Source organism: Ranitomeya variabilis, chromosome 3, assembly GCF_051348905.1.
Source record: "Ranitomeya variabilis isolate aRanVar5 chromosome 3, aRanVar5.hap1, whole genome shotgun sequence".
NCBI classification, from domain to species: Eukaryota; Metazoa; Chordata; class Amphibia; order Anura; family Dendrobatidae; genus Ranitomeya; species Ranitomeya variabilis.
Genome location: NC_135234.1, coordinates 679,342,725 through 679,366,094, shown reverse-complemented (window position 1 = coordinate 679,366,094; position 23,370 = coordinate 679,342,725). Strand labels below are relative to the sequence as shown.

At 44.7% G+C, this 23,370-nt stretch overlaps 1 protein-coding gene across 1 annotated transcript in view; it reads left to right on the top strand.

Annotated features, from left to right (window-relative positions):
- Window positions 1–5,227: 5,227 nt before the first annotated feature.
- SOAT2 (sterol O-acyltransferase 2) overlaps window positions 5,228–23,370 on the top strand; it is an 84,963-nt gene continuing 66,820 nt past the window's right edge. Inside the window, exons 1-3 of the mRNA XM_077298011.1 lie at window positions 5,228–5,576; window positions 10,162–10,214; window positions 12,287–12,414. Coding sequence (XP_077154126.1) covers window positions 5,489–5,576; window positions 10,162–10,214; window positions 12,287–12,414 — 269 coding nt within the window. The 5' untranslated portion in view covers window positions 5,228–5,488. The remainder of the gene's footprint in view (window positions 5,577–10,161; window positions 10,215–12,286; window positions 12,415–23,370) is intronic.

Genomic DNA, 23,370 nt, shown 5'->3' with positions numbered 1-23,370 from the left:
ACCCACTCTGCATGGTGCTGAAGCTGCTGAAGCTGCGATTCATATCCTCTCTGCAGTAGCGTTTGCTGCAGAGAAAATATGAAGAATAGTGTTAAAAATAAAGATTTAGGTGTCCGCCGCCCCCCCACCCCCTGTGCGCCCCCCCGCTGGTCAGAAAATACTTACCCGGGTCCCCCGTCGGCTGTCGCTCCTTCCTGGTCTGGCCGCGGCTTCTCCTGCATGCGGTCACGTGGGCCCGATCATTTACAGTCATGAATATGTGGCTCCACCTCCCATAGGGGCGGAGCCGACTATTCATGATTGTAAATGATCGGCCCCATGTGACCGCATACAGTAGGAGGCGCGGCCAGACCAGGAAGGAGCGAGGGAGCGGATAAGTATTTTCTGACCAGCGGGGGGGCGCACAGGGGGTGGGGGGGCGGCAGACACATGGATCTTTATTTTTAACACTATTCTTCATATTTTCTCTATAGCAAACGCTGCTACAGGGAAGATATGAATACCGGCTTCAGCACCATGTGGGGGGGACAGCGCTTACTGTAGCGCTGTCTCCTGCACGCACACGGACCCCAGACGGAGAATGTCCGTGTGAGGTCCGTGTTTTACGCGGACCCATTGACTCTATTGGGTCCGTGTAAAACGTGCGCTCCCACGAACACTGACATGTCTCCGTGTTTGGCACACGGAGACACGGTCCGCAAAAAATCAATGACATCTGCACAGATGCATTGATTTTTATGGGTCTACGTGTGTCAGTGTCTCCGGTACGTGAGGAAACTGTCACCTCACGTACCGGAGCCACTGACGTGTGAAACCGGCCTTAGGGCTCATTTCCACATGTGAGACATACGTCCGTGTCTCGCAGGTTAAAACCCTCTTCTGGTGCCGGCACTTGGGAGCGGAGCGTGCAGCTCCATGTGTTGCTGTGCGGCCGCACGCTCTGCTCCCAAGTATCGGCGCCAAAAGAGGGTTTTAACCTGCGAGACACAGACATATGTCTCACATGTGGAAATGAGCCCTTATGGTGAGCCCCAAGCGGACCCTCAAAACAAACGTAAACATCCCCATGAGCCCTATCATCTAAATGAATCCTACACTCCTTTTCTTTTTCCGTCTGCACTGACCTCGACACCGGATCAGAAATTCTGCTAGGCACCATGAACTCATGAACTGGAGCCTTGGAAAAGTTCCCACGCTCGAGTTCATATGAGTTCATCCACCAGAGGGCGCCTCACCGCAACTCAATGTAAGTACAGATCACTCAGCTTTCATTCATTCCCCGGGGGTTACAGGCACGAGCGAGTGCTTTAGCGCAGCTCCTGCCTGTAAATTGAGTTAACCCCTTCAGATGGATTACCTCGTGGGACGTGACAGGTCATCTGAGGGTATGTATCTTGTGGGTTTATTATTTTGCCAAGCGAGGGTGTTCAGCTGGATTGAGAGAGCAATAAAATACTAAAACAACCTGTGTGTTTATTTCATTAAAATACTTTTTAATAATGTGTGTGTGTGTTTTTTAACCCTTTCAGACAATTGGATTAATAATGGATAGGTGACATAATTGACGCCTCTCCATTATTAATCTGGCTTAATGTCACCTTACAATAGCAAGGTGACATTAAACCTTCATTACCCCATATCCCACCACTACAGGGGGTGGGAAGAGAGTGGCCAAGTGCCAGAATAGGCGCATCTTCGAGATATGCCTTTTCTGGGGTGGCTGGGGGCAGATGTTTTAGCCACGGGGGAGCAATAACCATGGACCCTCTCTAGGCTATTAATATCTGTCCTCAGTCACTGGCTTTACCACTCTGGCGGAGAAAATTGCGCGGGAGCCCATGCCAATTTTTTCCGCCATTTAACCCTTTATTTTAGCAGCTACAGCTCCCAAATTTTGCACATACACACTACTAACATTAGTAGTGTGGAATATGCAAAAAAAAGGGGGATATGAGATGGTTTACTGTATGTAAACCATGTCTCATATCTTGTCGGGTTTGTGAAGGAGAAATGAAAAGCCGGCAATTGAATTACCGGCTTTTAACATATATCGCGCTGAATTAAATATAAATACAGAATATATATATATATGTGTCTCAATGATATATATATATATATATATATATATATATATATATATATATATATATATATATATATATATATATATATATATATTTTATTTTTTTTCCCCGAACATTTCAGCACATAAATCCATTAGATGTCGGTTTTGCAAGCCTGCCAGAAAATATCGCAGTACGGATGCCATACGGATTACATACGGAGGATGCCATGCGCAAAATACGCTGACACACCCTGCCTACGGATCACTATTTTGGGAACATTTCTCCGTATTACGGCCGTAAAAAACGGACCGTATTGTCTTACGCTGAGTGTGACGCCGGCCTAACAGCGAAGGCAACGAACAAGACATAGACTCATACTCACCGGGCTGCGAGGGAGCTGTGATCCCCAGCCGCAGATCCCACGTCCAGCCATCCATCCGCTGCGCCAATCCTGTCCACTGGACACTCAGGTGCCTGAGCTCCGAATCCCGATGATCCTGATACTAGCGGGCCACTCCACCCTGGATGGGACCATTCCATAATACCCACTTGGACCAGCAGGCTGCACCTGAGAGGATAACCCCCAGGCCCCAACCCGCTGCTCGATCCACCCACTGGAAACAGAGGCTGCTGGGCATCCAATGTCATTCCTGTCGCTGTCAATGGAAGTCCTGGGGTCTATAACAGGGCTAGCAGCCCTGGCTGCATAGTGATACCGTACGCAAGCTGAGCATCCTGGAAAATCCCATGGTCAGGGGCAGAGGCCGTTCGCCCGACTGGGTCATCACCTTGACAACCTGCCATGACTTCACAGGAACTGTGAATCCCGGTATGCGCAGGCTCTGCCCCAACAGAGGCTGAGGCGGAGGCCTGCTAAACGCCGCTGGACTCAGCCGGATCGTGGATTCCTCCCAGACCAGGGCCTGTTAGAGCACTTACGGCTCAGAACTTGGCCTGGAGGGTCCCTTGTAGGGGCTCCTGCGCCGGGTCAGGGGAGGTGCATCGGGGGACAAGCGCTCAGGGGGCCGCACCTAACAGGGGCGCCACTCTCGTGGAAATTCCGCTGCCACCGTTCCGGCTCCCCCGCCAATGATCCCAGCCACCTGCATCTCCAGCCAGCCGGGTGGCTGCCAATCGTAGACTCTCCAGGATCTGCACTACCGATGCTATGGTAAGCGCAGCAGGGCGATAAGGGGACTGCTCTTGACCTTTTAGGAGTGGGAACTAAAGTATTCCCACTCCTAACCGTCCCTATAAAAAGCCCCTTTTGCATACCCCCACCCCACTAAACCTGTCCCCAACCCCTCCAACCCACTGTCATGCCGGCCTCTGCCTACACCGTGGGGGGAGGGTGCGGCTTGCTCCGGCCTTTACTTTTAAACTCAATGAGGCTGGTATATTAAGGGCTCATTCACACAGATCAGTTTTTCAATTACAAGTGCGCTCTGTGTTTTTCACAGATAGCACTCGTACCTCTTACAGACAATGCGGCTGTTTACATGATGTTTTGCAGACCGAGTGGTCCATGCAAAATCAAGTAGACATGTTCGATATTGATCCACATGTTAGATCAAACTTGGCAACTCAAGTCTACAGGTCAGTGAAAAAATCTGACAGCATTTGGATGCCATCCATGTGCTGTCTCTTTTTCACTGACTGATGGAAGGTGGAGAGACTTTTTTTTCGTTGACTGTCTGCTGAAAATCTGATGAAACTCGGTCCGTTTCTCTTGTACGTCATAAAAACTGACATCTGAATGAGGACTTAGGGCTCCTACTCACTTGCGAGCAACACGGATGAGTCTCGCATGTTAAAACCCGGCTCTGCTGCCGGCACTCAGATCGGAGCTTGCGGCCGCATAGGAATACATGCAGCCGCACACTCCGCTCCTCTGTGCCAGGTGCAGTGCCAGGGTATTGCCGTGCGAGACTCATCCAAGTCTCGCGCAAGTGAGTAGGAGCCCTTACTGTGAACATCAGTTTCAGAATAGCTATATAAACTTTTTTGAAACTTTTTCTGCCTGATTTTAGTGACCATTTTTGAGCTTTTGAGCTTGGGGTCTTCATCGAGTCTAAGATCTGTTTTAGGCATTAGACATCTGAGTTTGTTTTGTGTATATAAAAGGACCATTTTTATCAGTGTTTTTGATTCAATTGTCATCTGTTTTTGGGCCCATGTGTGCATTTTTAACATTAGTGTGGCATCAATTTTTTTCTTTTTCTTTTTTTTAGGTACTTTTGTTGTCACTATTTATTTTATTTTTTTCAAACACCGTAAAATCACCATGTCCTCACGCAGCGCAAGTGCTGTTTTTTCCACTGTGTTTTTTTTGCAGAACATCCACTGCAATTCAAGCAAAGTTGATGTGGTGTCACAAAACCTCATGCCAATTGTGCATTTTTGGTGCTTGATTTCTTCTCTAGACTTCTATGGGGAGCCTAATAAAAAGCATGTATAAAACTCGTGTGTTTTCAAGTGTAGAATCCCAGCGTTTCTCAACGAAAAAAACCACATAAAAGGACGCTGCTTCAAATCTGCACCAAAAATGCATAAAAAAGTAAATTGCATCAAAAGAGAAACGCAAAAACGCAATAATCAGAGCAGATTGTTATTGAGAATTTCGGTCTGGGAACCTGCAGAAAAACTAAGCAGGGAAAAAAAAGCAGCGTTTCTGCTCATAGGAACACGGACAAATGGGTGGCAGAAGCTTGGGATCTTGTGTTTTTTATGTAAGGGTTCATGCAGACATCAGTGGATCATGGTCCGATCATGAGGATCTTCCATTTGGAAGCTGACAGCTTCATATATTTCTATGAGGCTGTCTTGCTCGGATCAAGAGACCCACAACTACACCATACATTGAGGTCCATGATCGGACAGAGATCCACAGACGTATCCTGAGCCTGACTTTTGGTTGGGGCTGCTAATTCATAATATTTCTTGTAAAATAAACGTAGATATAACTAAAATCCTCTGTGAAACTACAACTCCCATCATGTCCTGGCAGCTAGTCCATTTCACAACAGCTGGAGGACAAGAGGTTACAGAATTACTGCTCTAGGTTAATTAATGCCTCATTGGTTTAGAAGTTTAGAAAGTGGTATATCTCCAAGGATCAGATACGATATGGCTTTATAGGTCACCATGATCCACCAGCACATATTTCCCTTTCAATCAGATAATTTGGACAGATGGAGCAAAGTTCTCCTGGGCTCCAAAGGTTACATGGGAGACTTAACCACAGGTTTTAGTCTATTAGACGTCTTAACTGTTTGGGGGCAGGGGAGAAGGAGATCCCGGTGAACACACACAGGACAAGGGTTATTTGGCACTTACTCTCATTAAAAGGGAGTACAGGGGACTTTGTCCGGTCTCTAAGTATGACAGTGTGGCTGTGGGCACCATCTCTGCAGTGAGACACCATGGCATCTACTGGAGAGACAGCAGAACCCACCGTGCGCCATAGAAAGACCAATCACACTGAGGATGGAGCTGATGACAAGCACAATGGTAACTACCGCAGCCTGTTCAGTGTGCATAGAAGATGTGGCTTGTGCAACCTATAGGGAATGTTATATAGGGTTAATCACTTTTCCTATGTCATATAGTCAGCATAGTATGAGTTTGGTACTACAGTCCAATGTCCGAGCCAAAATTGTCCAGTAAGATGCCCTTGAGGAGCACAATACAACTTTTTTGAAATTGCACTTTTTTTTTTTCTTTTACACCCTCCGACTCATGACAATGGAAATGATGCTGGTGGCAGTGAGTGGTAAGGAGGAAGATTACTGGATGCAAGAATGAGGTTTGGTCAGGGGTCTCTATTACATCAAGTGGGGCCTGATTTGGGGGTTAGTATCTGTTTAGTGATTCTAATTAAGGCCAGTCTCACACGTCCAGATAATTCCGGTACCGGAGAAAACGGTACCGGTGTTATCCGTCTCCGTTTGCTCATGTAGGCCATCCGTATGGGATCCGTGCGATGTCCGTGAGTACGTTTTTAAGGTCTGTGTGCTGTCTGTGTGTCCGTGTCTTGCAACAATTTTTTCAATTTTAACCCTGTGACAGGAAAAACGCACACGGACAGCACACTGATGGCACACGGACAGCATCCGTGTGCGGTACGTGTTTACACGGACCCATTGACTTTAATGGGTCTGTGTGATCCGTGCGCTCCCACGAACACTGACATGTCTCCGTGTTTTGCAAACGGACACACGGTCCTTGAAAACACGCTGACATGTGCAGAGACACATTGATTTTAATGTGTCTACGTGTGTCAGTGTTTCCGGTACGTGAGGAAACTGTCACCACATGTACCGGAGCCACTGACGTGTGAAACCGGCCTCATGGACTGTAATATTTTAGGTGCTCTGGCTGTGGTTCTGTTGGCTTAGGGAGTTTAGTTTGGAGTGTAGTATGGAGTCTGTATTACATTACAAGGTTCTGGGGTCCTTATTTGTTTGGGGCATCTGGCCTAGCGTCTGTTTAGTTTGGCTTATAAAATATGGGTGAACTGCACTACTTGTTATTTAAATCCTGTAGATTGGAGGCATGTCCAATAAAAATAGGCAAAGCATGGGGTGAGTAATTTCATACTTCACCTTTCAGAATCTCCTTGTTGTTCCTTTGCCAAAGTAGCCAATTATGCTAGTAGCTTTACTATATTTCAAGGTTAGCAAGGCAAAATTAATTTCTTTAGAAGTTTAGAAAGTTGCCAAAGACTTCTGTATGTATTACTTTCTAGAAGTGTTTTCTAACAATAGCCAAGCACCGCTTTCTCAATCCACTTAGGCTTCTTTTACACTTGCCGTGATTTTGTGGCCTGTTTTTGCGGCCCCAATAGATTTCTATGGGTCCGCAATAATTCCATGGTGAACCGTATGGCCATGAAAATCAATGGGGCGGGAAAAACAACAAAAGGTTGTTTTTGAGGTGCGCCGTGACTTCTGGTTTTGCGGACCACCATTTTCCCAATACTTTTGCTATAGTATTGTGAACCCTAAAAATGGCGATACGCAATTTTTTTGCGGTCTGTTATAGTGGCAGACCTTGCAAGTTGCAGCAATACGACCCACAAAAAAGGCCCGCAATAACGGGGTGCAAAAAACCCGGTATGTGTAAAAGAAGTCTTACATGGGAGTTCTGAAAATTGCGGTTTCTGGCACTCTCTATTCACTCCTGTAGAAGTTCCAAAATTTGCCCATCACACTTCCTCAACCATTTTCCCAGCTCTTACAGAAGTGTATGGAGTGAGATCTGCATGCTCGGCCACTTCTCCATTTAGTGCACTACTGTATCCTTGAGATAAATGCAGGTCCCATCTCTGGAACTTTTACCTCTAGGGCATTTATTTTATATCCTGTGAATCATAAATGGCTAAGATAGGAACATCTTTTTTAGGTTAAAAAAAAAGATGTTAAAGCAAGAACGACTTGTTGTTTATATGCTCAGTCTTTTAAGTTCTTTGAACCGCTTCAGGTTTCAAAAGCCGTAAAAGGATAAGAAGTGACCTGTCCATTCTTCTGGAGGCCACCACTATCTTATACATTATTATTATTATTATTTATTTATATAGCACCATTGATTCCATGGTGCTGTACATAATAAGGGGTTACATACAAGTTACAGATATCATTTACAGTAAGGGTACTGTCACACTCTGCAACTTTCCAACGATCACGACCAGCGATACGACCTGGCCGTGATCGTTGGAAAGTCGTTGTGTGGTCGCTGGAGAGCTGTCACACAGACCGCTCTCCAGCGACCAACGATGCCGAAGGCCCCGGGTAACCAGGGTAAACATCGGGTTACTAAGCGCAGGGCCGCGCTTAGTAACCCGATGTTTACCCTGGTTACCATCGTAAAAGTAAAAAAAAAAAAAACCGTACATACTCACATTCCGGTGTCCGTCAGGTCCCTTGCAGTCTGCTTCCCGCTCTGACTGAGTGCCGCCGTAAAGTGAAAGCAGATCACAGCGGTGACGTCACCGCTGTGCTCTGCTCTTACATTCCGGCCGGCAGTCAGTCAGAGCGGGAAGCAGACTGCAAGGGACCTGACGGACACCGGAATGTGAGTATGTACGGTTTGTTTTTTTTTACTTTTACTATGGTAACCAGGGTAAACATCGGGTTACTAAGCGCAGCCCTGCGCTTAGTAACCCGATGTTTACCCTGGTTACAAGCGAACGCATCGCTGGATCGCTGTCACACACAACGATCCAGCGATGACAGCGGGAGATCCAGCGACGAAAGAAAGTTCCAAACGATCTGCTACGACGTACGATTCTCAGCGGGGTCCCTGATCGCTGCTGCGTGTCAGACACAGCGATATCGTATGGATATCGCTGGAACGTCACGGATCGTACCGTCGTAGCGACAAAAGTGCCACTGTGTGACAGTCCCCTAAGCAAACTAACAATGACAGACTGATACAGAGGGGCGAGGACCCTGCCCTTGCGGGCTTACATTCTACAGGATTATGGGGAAGGAGACAGTAGGTCGAGGGTTGCAGGAGCTCCGGTGTTGGTGAGGAGGCAGCGGGGTCAGTGCAGGCTACATAATAACAAAATGATATGACATCGGCAAAGAAGACTGTTCAGGAAAAAAACACAACCGGCCATTCCTGGAGCATCTTCTGCTTCATAAACTGTGCAGGTATAACGGTGTCTGTAAGGTGCCTTGTGAACATACCCTTTTTGGAGGGTAAGTGTCTACAGGAGTTTTTCGTTTCCTGAATCATGTCCAGAAAAATTGTGGTCTTTACCTACAATGATTTTTCTTTAAACCTTTGGATTTGACAATGGCTAATTTGGAGAGGTTTTGTTCCGGAACCTCTTGAAAGAAGTGACATGCAATTTTTTTTTTTCACCATGCATTTTTCAAAGCTTCTGCTGGGAAAAAAAGAAATAAAAAAATTTCCCCATGAGCAACAAAGTGGATTTCCCATAGAAATTAATACGAAAAGTGTAGCACGGTGTGTGACAGAGCACGCATGGACAACATGCTGGTAAACAATCCAAAATTGTTTTTATTGGGACCAGTAGAATATTCCACCGAACATAGATATGATTCCTTGAGCTAGGTTTCCATGATGAGTTTTTGGTGAGTTTTTTTTACCCTATGTATTTAAAAACAAAAAACAAGTAACCTATGTTAATAGGTACAGAATATCTGCAACGTCAAAAACTCACCAAAAAGCTTGTTGTGGGAGCGTAGTATAGCCTAAGGCCTCGTTCACATGTTCAGTAATTAGTCAGTATTTTACATCAGTATAGATAAGCAAAAATCAGGAGTGGGACAATCAGAGGAAAGGTGTAACAGAAACACGGCACCACTTCTGTATTTATCACCCACTGGTGGTTTTGGCTTACAAATACTGAGGTAAAATACTGACTAAATACTGAACATGTGAATATGGCCTCAGAGTCTGCAATGTGGCCTTAACAAAAGGAATAAATCTGGGACCGCAATCCAGTAATCTGAAGCCAAGGAAAATGCAACACTGGTCCTTCTGGATAGCTCCTCTAATCAATCAGTGTATCCAACGTGGCTGAAATAGTGTGTGGCAGATGATCTTCAGTCTATAAATATCCAAGTAGTGGCACCAGGATCTGGCATCAGCAGCATACCCTAACCCTTCCAAGACAAGGCACCAACAAGAACCCTCAAACATGTCATTTTTTCTTTCTTCTTGGAATCAGTCCCCTGGTTGGATAGAGATACTCACACACCACCCTTTTAAAAACTTGGTGCATTAACGTCAAAGAAGTTCTATGAAGTCTTGTCTCTGGCTGGTCTGTAATGTTATGCATCAGGAAGGCCCCCTGCAGAGAGAAACAAAGACAATCAAGGCCTAATTACATTATGCTCCATGGGTTCTAATTACATTATGCTCCATGGGTCCTAATTATATCATGGTCCATGGAGGCCGACCGGGGTGACACATTGTTAAAAAAATATATATTTCAAGCGTTTTTGAGGCGCTTTAATAAAATATTTTGGTTGGGTGTAAACTGTAAACTGTAAACCAATCTTGAAAGTTTGATGTAAATGGAAATTGTCATACACTGACCCTTCTCATACCATCACCACAGGTGGTGTGTCCCATCACATCAGTGGTCTGATAGAATGGAAGAGACACATGGAGGTAGGTGAGCGGTTGTACCTTGTATACTGGATATATGTTAGTGTGCATATTACATGATGACATTGCGGATATAGGAGAATAGGTAAGACATTAGAAACCGTAATGCAGTGCAGGGTCACAATGGCTGAACCCTTTGTCTCCTTCCCAGAGACATAACTTTTTTATTTTTCCATCAATATGGCCATGTGAGGGCTTATTTTTTGCGGGACGAGTTGTACTTTTGAACGACACCATTGGTTTTACCATGTCATGTACTAGAAAACAGGAAAAAAATTCCAAGAGTGGTGAAATTGCAAAAAAAAGTGCAGTCCCACACTTGTTTTTTGTTTGGCCTTTTTGCTAGGTTAACTAAATGCTAAAACTGACCAGCCATTGTGATTCTCCACATCATTACTAGTTTATAGACACCAAACATGTCTAGGTTATGTTTTATCTATGTGGTGAAAAAAAATCCAAACTTTGCTAAAAAAAAAAAAAAAAAATGGCGCCATTTTCCGATACCCGTAGCATCTTTTTCAGGATCTCGGGTCAGGTGAGGGCTTATTTTTTGTGTGCCGAGCTGATGTTTTTAACGATACCACTTTTGTGCACATAAGTATTTTAATGCAATGACGCGGCGACCAAAAAATCGTAATTCTGGCTTTTTGAATTTTTTCTTGCTACGCCGTTTAGTGATCAGGTTAATCTTTCTTTTATTGATAGATCGGGCGATTCTGAAAGCGGCGATACCAAATATGTGTATGTTTGATTTTTTTTTTTTATTGTTTTATTTTGAAAGGGGGGTGATTTAAACTTTTTATATGTTTATTTTATTTTTTTCATATTTTTTAAATCCTTTTTTTTTAAACTTTTGCCATGCGTCAATAGCCTCCATGGGAGGCTAAAAGCTGGCATAGCTTGATCGGCTCCGCTATATAGGAGCGAAGCTCAGATCGCTCCTATGTAGCTGAATTACAGACTTGCTATGAATGCCGACCACAGTAAGCCGGCATCAACAACCATAAAGGTCTCAAGGAGACCTCAGGTTGTCATGCCGACGCATCGCTGACCCCCGATCACGTGACGGGGGTCGGTGGCGATGTGTGCATTTCCAGCCCGATGGCCGGAAGCGGTAGTTAAATGCCGCTGTCAGTGTTTGATAGCGGCATTTAACTAGTTAATAGCGGCAGGTGGATTGTGATTCCACCTGCTGCTATTGCGTGTACAAAACAGCTGACATGTCCCGACTTTGATGTGGGCTCAGCGCCGCAGCCCACATCAAAAGGGGAGACACGACATGCGCAGTACTAGTACGGCGCATGTTGTGAAGGGGTTAATAAAAATTACACACTGAATTCACGATATTGTTGTAAAGTCAAAAATTGACTTTTTTTTTGCTGTTTTGGCACCAATTTTGCATTCTTATGTTTGAATTTGCATACCAATTCTTTCTAACGTGTTAAAAACATGTGTAGGAAACGCACAAAAGCACAAGCAGTAGAGACACATTTTCTCACTCAAATCCAAACAGATTTGGAACATGGGTTTTGCTGCAGATTCCATGCCGAAAACAGGAAAAAAATCTGTGAACAATTCCTGGCATGCCCAAAATATTATCAATAAATGCTCCAAAGAAGGAACATCTGCATTTCTATGTAAAATGGACTTGTTGTGCCTATTGTCAGGCTTCTGAATGTCTTTTAACAGTTTGACGTTTCTAAAAATGCCAAGCGGCCGTTCTTCTGGTGTTTTTCGCTCAGAAGATGCCTTGTACTTTTCCAATATAAGTCAATAGGAAAGCTCAAATGGGGCCAGGAAGACGGACATCTTTTGAAGCATTTTGCCATAATTTTTGCTTTTGCTTTTTTTCTGTGTTCGGTTGAGCTTTAAAGACGTTGTGTGTATACGGTACTTAGTTTGCCGTACTGGGAAACATCTATTTACTGTTTTAGATGACACATAGGTTTTAAGCAGGAATCTAGGAAACTTGCTTTGTGGTGAATGTATGTCGTAAGTGTTTTTCATGTGTTTTTTTAATTTATTTTTTTAAAATGTGTGTATTCCTGTCTAAAGTGACATCTTGTTGGCTTCAGGGAGTTAAAGCTGAACTTTTGGAGGACATGAGCAGTCACATGAAAATTCTCCTGGACAAAGCTGTGACAGAGGCTGTGGAGTCCTACAAAAGGGGGGATAAGGCTGTAACTACTGGGTTAAAAGAAAGGTAAGTTGTCCTAGGGTGCAAAAATAATTTAGCTTTTTATTGTAATTAGTAGCTCTGTTTTAATCTTCAACATCAGGTTTATGGCATCTCCCAGCATGTGATAAATGTGCTCTGTGCAGTAAAAAAACGACAGGCTAAATGTACCCTGTGAGTCAGGGCAATTATTGTGTTACCAAAATTATATAGTTTTTAGTTGTGCTTTTTTTATTTTCTACAAAATTTTATTTTTGAGATATTTATATTTTTGTCCATGGAGCTGTGTAAGGGCTTGTTTCTTGGCCGTAGTTTTATTGGTACCATGTTTGGCTGCATTAGTCTCTTTGATCACTTTTTGTCCTTGTGAGAGGCAATGGCCATCATATTTGTATTGTTTATATGTTTTTACTTATTAATTAAATGTATTTATTTAAATTTATGTTTAACTGCTCAATTTTGGGGGGGTTTCAGATTGAAACATTTTTATTGAGATAGCTTCCTCAACTTATCAAAAGTGATGTAACTCTGTCTATCCATATAGACAGTGGAAAAAGACGTGAGCACTACTGTGAATGGTGCCTGGGTAGGATCCCACACCGTATAGTAATAAATACAAGAACCCGGCACTCAACTTAAATGCAAATAAAGAGGAGTTATATTCCGTCCACGGAACAGCAAACGTTTCAGTCAATCCTGACCTTCATCAGTTACCACAAAAATATACATAGCAAGATAAACATGTAAAATGAAAACATGAAATAAATGAAACATTGTAACAAAAAAGGACCAGAAAGTATGAACAAACGAATAAGTGCACATAAAACAGACAGCTGGTCATTGTTGGCATAATGTGGTCTGTGCGTAGAATTCAAGATTCAGTACAATACAAGAATATGAATGGTAAATGTCCAAGGATGGTCCAGATTAGAGGATCCAAGATTGTCAGGAAAAGAGAAGTATAAAAAGACATACCGTACTAGAGTGATTGAAGGATTCCAACTGAATACCATAGTATAATAGCACAAATGTGTCAGTGCAGCGCCCCAGGGTCCTGGTCATTGCAGTAATGTCATTCTTCCATCAGGGGGAGTGATGTTACGTCTGAAGGCAATAAAGGAGATCTCCTCACCAGGTATCACAAACCACACAACACACTTCACACTCCAGTCCACCAGGGGGAAGCCATGTTCCTATTTATTAGGACACTCTTCACAATTAGGTAAAACTGGTAGTCTGGATAGGAAGTTAGTCCGAAGCTGACTGGGCTTCACCCAGGCAGTACCTGTCAGGCAGACAGAGGGGAAGGAGGAACACCTAATAGCTGCTGACAGGGTGGTCCCTGACAGGGGTGGGATCCTGTCAGAGGCCTAGACAGAAGGCCACGGAGCTGCGTCGGCCCGACGTGTGGCAGCATTCTAAGAAAGACACGAACAGTGAATTGTATTGTAGAGGGTGAGAAACGAAGTCATAGCAAAAGGAGAGGAAACCAGAAGGAGTTCTGCCCTTCAAAGGCTGCCTCCTTCTGAGGTGCAGGATCCGGTAGCCGGGACACCGAGGAAGCAACCATCTCCATGCCTTGCTCCAGAGACTGGCAGGACAGCTAATTCCAAGTTACTGATCCGCCCTATACCCAGGAGGCACGGTGGCAACTTGTGGGGGCCGGGGCGTGCTAGGGTCCCTGTAAAAAGCCTCAGGCCATCAGTCATACGGGTTTGTCCTATCCTTACCATCTGGGGGACAGAGAAAGAGACATAACATCTACAACAGTTGTGAGGACCTTAGGAGAGGCTCAGCAGTAAGGTACTAAAACACCCAGGCGCTAGAGGAAGGCTACTGATTTCCACCTGGATAAGGGGACTCTGGACTTGCATCCTAACTGGCCGGACTCTGCCTGCCCTGTGATCTGTGCTCTGGACTGTGGATACTGAAGTCTTCAGTAAAAAGTTAAAGAGACTGCAACCTTGTGTCCTCATTCTTCACTGCGCCTCACACCATCCACCACCTACACTCTGGGAAGCCCTGGGGATACACTTCACCTGTGGGAAGGTATACCATCTAGCTGCCATACCATCACCCCAGCGGACCCCTAAGCAGCGTCGGTCACCCTGACCGAACACCACAGGTGGCGTCACGAACATTATTCCTTTAAAAACCTTTCCCCCTTTTACAACGGACTTCCCCAGGGCCACGGACCGGGTCAGCCACCGTGACATCCCCACTGAGAACCGAAGGACACGGTACTGAGTACCCCACTGCCTTACGGGGGTGCTCCATCAGCATCTAGGAAAGGATAAATATATAGTGCATAATCTGGGCCCCTAAAGTGGATAGATCAAAGGGAAAGAGGAGAACATACCCGTCAGGACTGTATGTAATATGCCGCTAAGGACATATATGCAAAGCCTGTGGAAAAAGGTGGAACGGTAAAGATCGGCAAAATACCATGACCCACACTAAAATTGTGGTCACCTAGCGGGAGTAAGGATACCTTTAAGTGCAGTGGGTACAGACGAGTACTCCTTGGACGTGGTGTCCACCTCTTGTCTGACGTGTAGCAGTACTAAGTTCGCCTTTAAAGACGGGGCGGGCTTGCAGCGTTGGTGCGCAACCAGTAGGTGCCCGAATATGGAAACCGGAAGTGACACGGGCGGAAGTAAGATGGCCGTGCGTTCCAGCTAATGGAGTATATGCGGTCCACCATGATTCTTTGCATGTAAAGTGAGAGTTAATGGGCGGGCGGGCTGAGGTGCAGATTAGGTGCCGATAGTATATGTAAGAGTGGGATATGACAAAAAAGCATGCAAATGAGTAACACCAGTGATGTAATGTGTTATGATCCTTAGTGGTTGAGGATCACAAATTACTCCAGCTAAGTAACAAACATAGGACAAGCTCTAGGGAGGTGGCAAACTGGGCCGACCGCAAATCTGAACCTATCCAAACACACTAGAAGTAGCCGGTGAACGTGCCTAAAAATCCTAGACGTCTCGAGCCAGCCTGAGGAACTAACTACCCCTAGAGAGAAAGAAAGACCTCTCTTGCCTCCAGAGAAATAATCCCCAAAGATATAGAAGCCCCCAACAAATAATAACGGTGAGGTAAGAGGAAGGCACATACACAGGGGTGAAAGCAGATTCAGCAAATGAGGCCCACTAATACTAGATAGCAGAAAATAGAAAAGGGAATCTATGCGGTCAGTAAAAAACCCTTACAAAATATCCACTCTGAGATTTCAAGAACCCCCACACCAACTAACGGTGTGGGGGGAGAAACTCAGTCCCCTAGAGCAACCAGCAAGCGAGGAAATCACATTTTAGCAAGCTGGACAAGAAACATAATGAATGCTGATAATCAAAAAATGAACAAACAAAAACTTAGCTTGTCTTGGAGAGACTGGGAACAAGGTAGTCACAAGGAATCTGAAGAGCACTGAATACATTGATAGCAGGCAAGGAACTGAGTCTCCAGGTGAGCTAAATAGGAAACCAACCAAGGATAACGAACCAGCTGATGCTGCCAACCTGCAGAAAGACAACACTACACAGTACCGCTTGTGACCACTAGAGGGAGCCCAAAAATAGAGGTCACAACAGTACCCCCCCCCTTGAGGAGGGGTCACCGAACCCTCATCAAGACCCCCACGTACTCCAATTCGCCCTCGACCAGCACCGGAGCAGGAGGCTCAACAGAAGGAACCACAGGTACCACATACCTCTGCAACAAAGACCTATGGAACACATTATGAATGGCAAACGATGCTGGGAGATCCAAACGAAAAGACACCGGGTTAAGGATTTCCAAGATCTTATAAGGACCGATGAAGCGAGGCTTAAATTTAGGAGAGGAGACCTTCATAGGAACATACCGAGAAGACAGCCAAACCAAATCCCCAACACGAAGTCGGGGACCCACACCGCGGCGGTTGGCAAAGCGCTGAGCCTTCTCCTGTGACAACCTCAAATTGTCCACCACATGGTTCCAAATCTGCTGCAACCTATCCACCACAGAATCCACCCCAGGACAGTCAGAAGGCTCAACCTGACCTGAGGAAAAACGAGGATGGAAACCAGAATTGCAGAAAAAAGGCGAAACCAAAGTAGCAGAACTAGCCCGATTATTAAGGGCAAACTCGGCCAATGGCAAAAAAGTCACCCAATCATCCTGATCAGCAGAAACAAAACATCTCAAATAAGTTTCCAACGTCTGATTAGTTCGCTCGGTTTGGCCATTAGTCTGAGGATGGAAGGCCGACGAAAAAGACAAATCAATGCCCATCTTAGCACAAAAAGTCCGCCAAAACCTGGACACAAACTGGGATCCTCTATCAGACACAATATTTTCAGGAATGCCGTGCAAGCGAACCACATTCTGAAAAAATAGAGGAACCAAATCGGAGGAAGAAGGCAACTTAGGCAAGGGCACCAAATGGACCATCTTGGAAAAACGATCACACACCACCCAGATGACAGACATTTTCTGAGATACTGGAAGATCCGAAATAAAATCCATGGAAATGTGCGTCCAAGGCATTTTCGGAACAGGCAAAGGCAAAAGCAAACCGCTGGCACGAGAACAGCAAGGCTTAGCCCGAGCACAAATCCCACAAGACTGCACAAAGGAACGCACATCCCGCGACAAGGAAGGCCACCAGAAGGACCTAGCCACCAAATCTCTGGTACCAAAAATCCCAGGATGACCCGCCAACACCGAAGAATGGACCTCGGAAATAACTCTGCTGGTCCATCTATCCGGGACAAACAGTCTCTCTGGTGGACAACGGTCAGGTCTATCCGCCTGAAATTTCTGCAGCACTCGTCGCAAATCTGGGGAAATGGCAGACAAAATCACTCCCTCTCTGAGAATACCAGCCGGCTCAGAAACTCCCGGAGAGTCAGGCACAAAACTCCTAGAAAGTGCATCAGCTTTCACGTTCTTCGAACCAGGCAGGTATGAGACCACGAAGTTGAAACGGGAGAAAAACAACGACCAACGAGCCTGTCTAGGATTCAGGCGCTTGGCAGATTCAAGATAAATCAGATTTTTGTGATCAGTCAAGACCACCACACGATGTTTAGCTCCTTCGAGCCAATGTCGCCACTCCTCAAATGCCCACTTCATAGCCAACAACTCCCGATTACCAACATCATAATTCCGCTCGGCAGGCGAAAACTTTCTTGAAAAGAAAGCACATGGCTTCATCACAGAGCCATCAGAGCTTCTCTGCGACAAAACAGCCCCTGCTCCAATCTCAGAAGCATCAACCTCGACCTGGAAGGGGAGAGAGACATCTGGCTGACATAAGACTGGAGCTGAAGAAAACCGGTGCTTCAGCTCCCGAAAGGCCTCCACGGCCGCAGGAGACCAATTAGTCACATCAGAACCCTTCTTGGTCAAATCCGTCAAAGGTTTAACCACGCTAGAAAAATTAGCGATGAAACGACGGTAAAAATTAGTAAACCCCAAGAACTTCTGAAGACTCTTAACAGACGTGGGCTGAGTCCAGTCATGAATAGCCTGGACCTTGACTGGGTCCATCTCCACAGTAGAAGGAGAAAAAACAAAACCCAAAAAGGAGACCTTCTGTACTCCGAAGAGACATTTTGAGCCCTTCACAAATAAAGCATTAGCACGCAGGACCTGAAACACCATCCTGACCTGCTTCACATGGGACTCCCAATCATCAGAAAAGACCAAAATGTCATCCAGATAAACAATCATAAATTTATCCAGATATTCTCGGAAGATGTCATGCATGAAGGACTGAAACACAGAAGGAGCATTAGAGAGTCCAAAAGGCATCACCAAGTACTCAAAATGGCCTTCGGGCGTATTAAATGCTGTTTTCCATTCATCTCCCTGCTTAATGCGCACAAGGTTATACGCACCACGGAGATCTATCTTGGTGAACCAACTGGCACCCTTAATCCGAGCAAACAAATCAGACAATAGTGGCAAAGGATACTGAAATTTGACTGTGATTTTATTCAGAAGACGATAATCTATACAAGGTCTCAAAGAACCGTCCTTCTTGGCCACAAAAAAAAATCCTGCACCAAGAGGGGAAGAGGATGGGCGAATATGTCCCTTCTCCAAAGACTCCTTTATATAACTCCGCATCGCGGCATGCTCTGGTATAGACAAATTAAAAAGTCGTCCCTTAGGAAATTTACTACCAGGAATTAGATTTATAGCACAGTCACAATCCCTATGAGGGGGCAGGGCACTGGACCTGGGCTCATCAAATACATCCCGGTAGTCAGACAAAAACTCAGGGACCTCAGAAGGAGTGGAAGAAGCAATAGACACCAACGGAGTATCGCCATGAATTCCCTGACAACCCCAACTTGACACAGACATAGCTTTCCAATCTAAAACTGGATTATGAGCCTGCAGCCATGGCAGACCCAAAACGACAACATCATGCAAATTATGCAGAACAAGAAAGCGAATCACCTCCTGATGTACGGGAGTCATGCACATGGTCATTTGCGTCCAATACTGAGGCTTATTCTCAGCCAATGGCGTAGCATCAATTCCCCTCAGAGGAATAGGAAATTCCAAAGGCTCCAGGACAAAACCACAGCGCCTGGCAAACGACAAATCCATCAGATTCAGGGCAGCACCCGAATCCACAAAAGCCATAACCGGGTAGGACGACAAAGAACAAATCAAAGTAACAGACAAAATAAATTTAGGCTGTATAGTACCAATGGTGACAGGTTTAGCGAATTTTTTTAAGCGTTTAGAGCATGCTGAGATAACATGAGTAGAATCACCACAGTAAAAGCACAACCCATTTTGACGTCTATGACTTTGTCGCTCAATTCTGGTCAGAGTTCGGTCACATTGCATAGACTCAGGTCTCTGTTCAGAAAACACCGCCAAAGGATGAGCAGATTTGCGCTCCTGCAAACGCCGATCAACCTGAATGGCTAAAGCCGTAGAATCACTCAGACTTGTAGGGGTGGGAAACCCCACCAAAACATTCTTAACGGCCTCAGAAAGACCTTCTCTCAAATTTGCAGCCAGGGCACACTCATTCCATTGAGTAAGCACCGACCATTTCCGAAATTTTTGACAATACACCTCTGCTTCATCCTGACCTTGAGAGATAGCCAGCAACGCTTTTTCTACCTGATTCTCAAGATTAGGCTCCTCATAAAGCGGTACAAGAGCCAGAAAAAATGCATCTACATTAAGCAATGCAGGATCTCCTGGCGCCAGAGAGAAAGCCCAATCTTGAGGGTCGCCACGCAACAAGGAGATAACAATTTTAACTTGCTGAGCGGAATCACCAGAGGAACGAGGTCTCAGAGATAGAAATAACTTACAATTATTTTTAAAATTTAGAAACCTAGATCTATCTCCAGAAAACACCTCAGGAATGGGTATCTTTGGTTCTGACATAGGGCTATGAATAACAAAATCCTGAATACTTTGCACCCGTGCCGTAAGATGATCCACACTAGAAGTCAGAGTCTGAATATTCATGTCTGCAGCTGAGCTCAAAACCACCCAGAGTTCAAGGGGATGAAAGAAGCTAAACAGACTGCAGCAAAGGAAAAGCGGGAGGAGAAAAAAAAAAAAAAATTTACTCAGGTCTTCTTTTTATCCCACTTCTGCGATGCATTAAACACTTTTGGGCCTGCTATACTGTTATGATCCTTAGTGGTTGAGGATCACAAATTACTCCAGCTAAGTAACAAACATAGGACAAGCTCTAGGGAGGTGGCAAACTGGGCTGACCGCAAATCTGAACCTATCCAAACACACTAGAAGTAGCCGGTGAATGTGCCTAAAAATCCTAGACGTCTCGAGCCAGCCTGAGGAACTAACTACCCCTAGAGAGAAAGAAAGACCTCTCTTGCCTCCAGAAAAATAATCCCCAAAGATATAGAACCCACCAACAAATAATAACGGTGAGGTAAGAGGAAGGCACATACACAGGGGTGAAAGCAGATTCAGCAAATGAGGCCCACTAATACTAGATAGCAGAAAATAGAAAAGGGAATCTATGCGGTCAGTAAAAAACCCTTACAAAATATCCACTCTGAGATTTCAAGAACCCCCACACCAACTAACGGTGTGGGGGGAGAAACTCAGTCCCCTAGAGCAACCAGCAAGCGAGGAAATCACATTTTAGCAAGCTGGACAAGAAACATAATGAATGCTGATAATCAAAAAATGAACAAACAAAAACTTAGCTTGTCTTGGAGAGACTGGGAGCAAGGTAGTCACAAGGAATCTGAAGAGCACTGAATACATTGATAGCAGGCAAGGAACTGAGTCTCCAGGTGAGCTAAATAGGAAACCAACCAAGGATAACGAACCAGCTGATGCTGCCAACCTGCAGAAAGACAACACTACACAGTACCGCTTGTGACCACTAGAGGGAGCCCAAAAATAGAGTTCACAACAGTAATGATTGTGATGTCTATTTAGATGAAAAGAAGAGATGACTATAACAATGGTGTCCGATGATCAATCTAAGGAGTCCGGACTCCACATGGGAGGTATCCAGTGAACTAGGTGACCGAGAGCAATAAGAGCCATAATGCGCTCGTGACTATAAGGGTATGTGCACACGTTGCGGATCTGCAGCAGTTTTCCATGCGGTGAACAGTACCATGTAAACCTATGGAAAACCAAATCTGCAGTGCACATGCTGCGGAAAATTTCATGCAGAAACGCTGCGGTTTATTTTCCGCAGCATGTCAATTCTTTGTGCGGATTCCGCAGCATTTTACACCTATTCCTTTATAGGAATCCGCAGGTGTAAAAACACAGGCGAAATCCGCACAAAAACTGCACAAAATCATCGGGAATCCGCAGGTAAAAAGCCTTGCAGAATTCCGTGGAAAAATCTGCAATGGAATCCGCACCGTGTGCACATACCCTTAGAATCCAAGATAGATATCACAAATTCAGCTACAATCAATCTAAGTGGCTCTAGGGGAAGAAAAAACAAGTATTAGTCACTGGTTATAACAATAGTAATAGAGTCACAATTATAAATACCATTAATACATGTAGCCCATATGTAAGTGAATGGTACAATATGGCACAGAGTGACTAGACATACAGGCGTGGGTCATGTATATGGATACACCTAAATTAAATGGTTGGTGATATCAACTTCCTGTTTGTGGCACATTAGTATATGAGAGGGGGAAAACTTTTCAAGATGGGTGGTAACCATGGCAGCCATTTTGAAGTTGGCCACTTTGGATCCAACTTTATTATTATCAAATATTATTAAGGGGGTCATGTGACACATCAAACCTATTGAGAATTTCACAAGAAAAACAATGGTTTTAATGTAACTTTATTGTTTCATGAGTTATTTACAAGTTTCTCTTTGTTTACAGCCCTTGACATGTCGCAGAGTTTAACACTAGTGATGAGCGAATAGCATTGTTGCTCGAGTCTCCCCGAGCACGCTCTGGTGATCTCCGAATATTTGTTATTGCTCGGAGACTTAGTTTTCATCGCCTCAGCTGCATAATTTAAGGCTGCTGGACAGCCTGAATACATATGGGAATTCCCTAACAAACAGCCATTCCTCACATGTATTCAGCCTGTCTAGTAGCTGTAATTCATGCAGCTGAGGCGATGAAAACTAAATCTCCGAGCACTAACAAATATTCGGAGATCACCCGAGCGTGCTCGGGGAGACTCAAGCAACAATGCTATTCGCTCATCACTAGTTAACACATGAGGAGCGGATAGAAATTGTGTTGATGTCTGGTGAACGCAGTACCTGGGTTATTGCAGCAGATTTCAATGCAAGACACCCTACCCAAGAAAACTGTCACCATTCCCATTTTATTTAGGTGTATCCATATAAATGGCACCAGTCGAACATCCCTTTGGCAGATATTAGCTACTCATAAATGGCACCCATACAAAATCCAACTGCTGCAGCATCTCAACGAGAATGACCCAGATCAGCTCGCTGAATGTGCAGAAAGGGCAAAACAAAAATTGGAATAAGACCCTCAGTTTACACAGAACATTATGTTCAGTGATGAGGCAAACTTTTTTGGGTGGGCCATTTATATGGATACACCTAAATAAAATGGGAATGGTGAGTTTTCTTGGGTAGGGTGTCTTGCATTGAAATCTGCTGCAATGACCCGGGTACTGCGTTCACCAGACATCAACACAATTTCTATCCGCCCCTCACGTGTTAACCTCTGTGACATGTCAATGGCTGTAAACAAAGAGAAACTTGTAAATAACTCATGAAGGAATAAAGTTACGTTAAAACCAAGCACGCCATTGTTTTTCTTGTGAAATTCTCAATAAGTTTGATGTGTCACATGACCCTCTTCCCATTGGAAAAAATAAAGTTGGATCCAAAATGGCCGACTTCAAAATGGCTGCCATGGTCACCACCCATCTTGAAAAGTTTTCCCCCTCCCATATACTAATGTGCCACAAACAGGAAGTTGATATCAACAATCATTCCTATTTTATTTAGGTGTATCCACATACATGGCCCACCCTGTAGATATTGGAAGAGGATACAGTAAAAATGGCAGTAATTGGTCCTTGAAATGACACCATTGTTAAATGATAATCATATAAAGGATAGCAGGTCATAGTCTTTGTTTAATCCCCATGGAGAAAGAGTCTCAAGTGTGTATCCAATAAGCCTCACGTCTTTTTAGCATAGAGATTCTGTCTCCACCCCGTCTTGGGGGTAGTATATGTTCTAACACTTGAAATCTGAGTTGTGAGTCCCTATGTCCATGTGTATGGAAATGGTTGGGAATAGGTAGAAGGAGGTTCTTGCACCGGATTGTGGACTTCTACTTAGAAATCCTATCACGGATTGGTTGAGTCGTCTCACCTATGTACAAGAGTCTGCACGGACATTTAATGAGATACACTACGAATGAGGTATCACATGAGTAGTAATCATGAATCTTGAAGCACTTGCCCGAGTGGGAGTGATAGAACTTATTACTCTTAAGA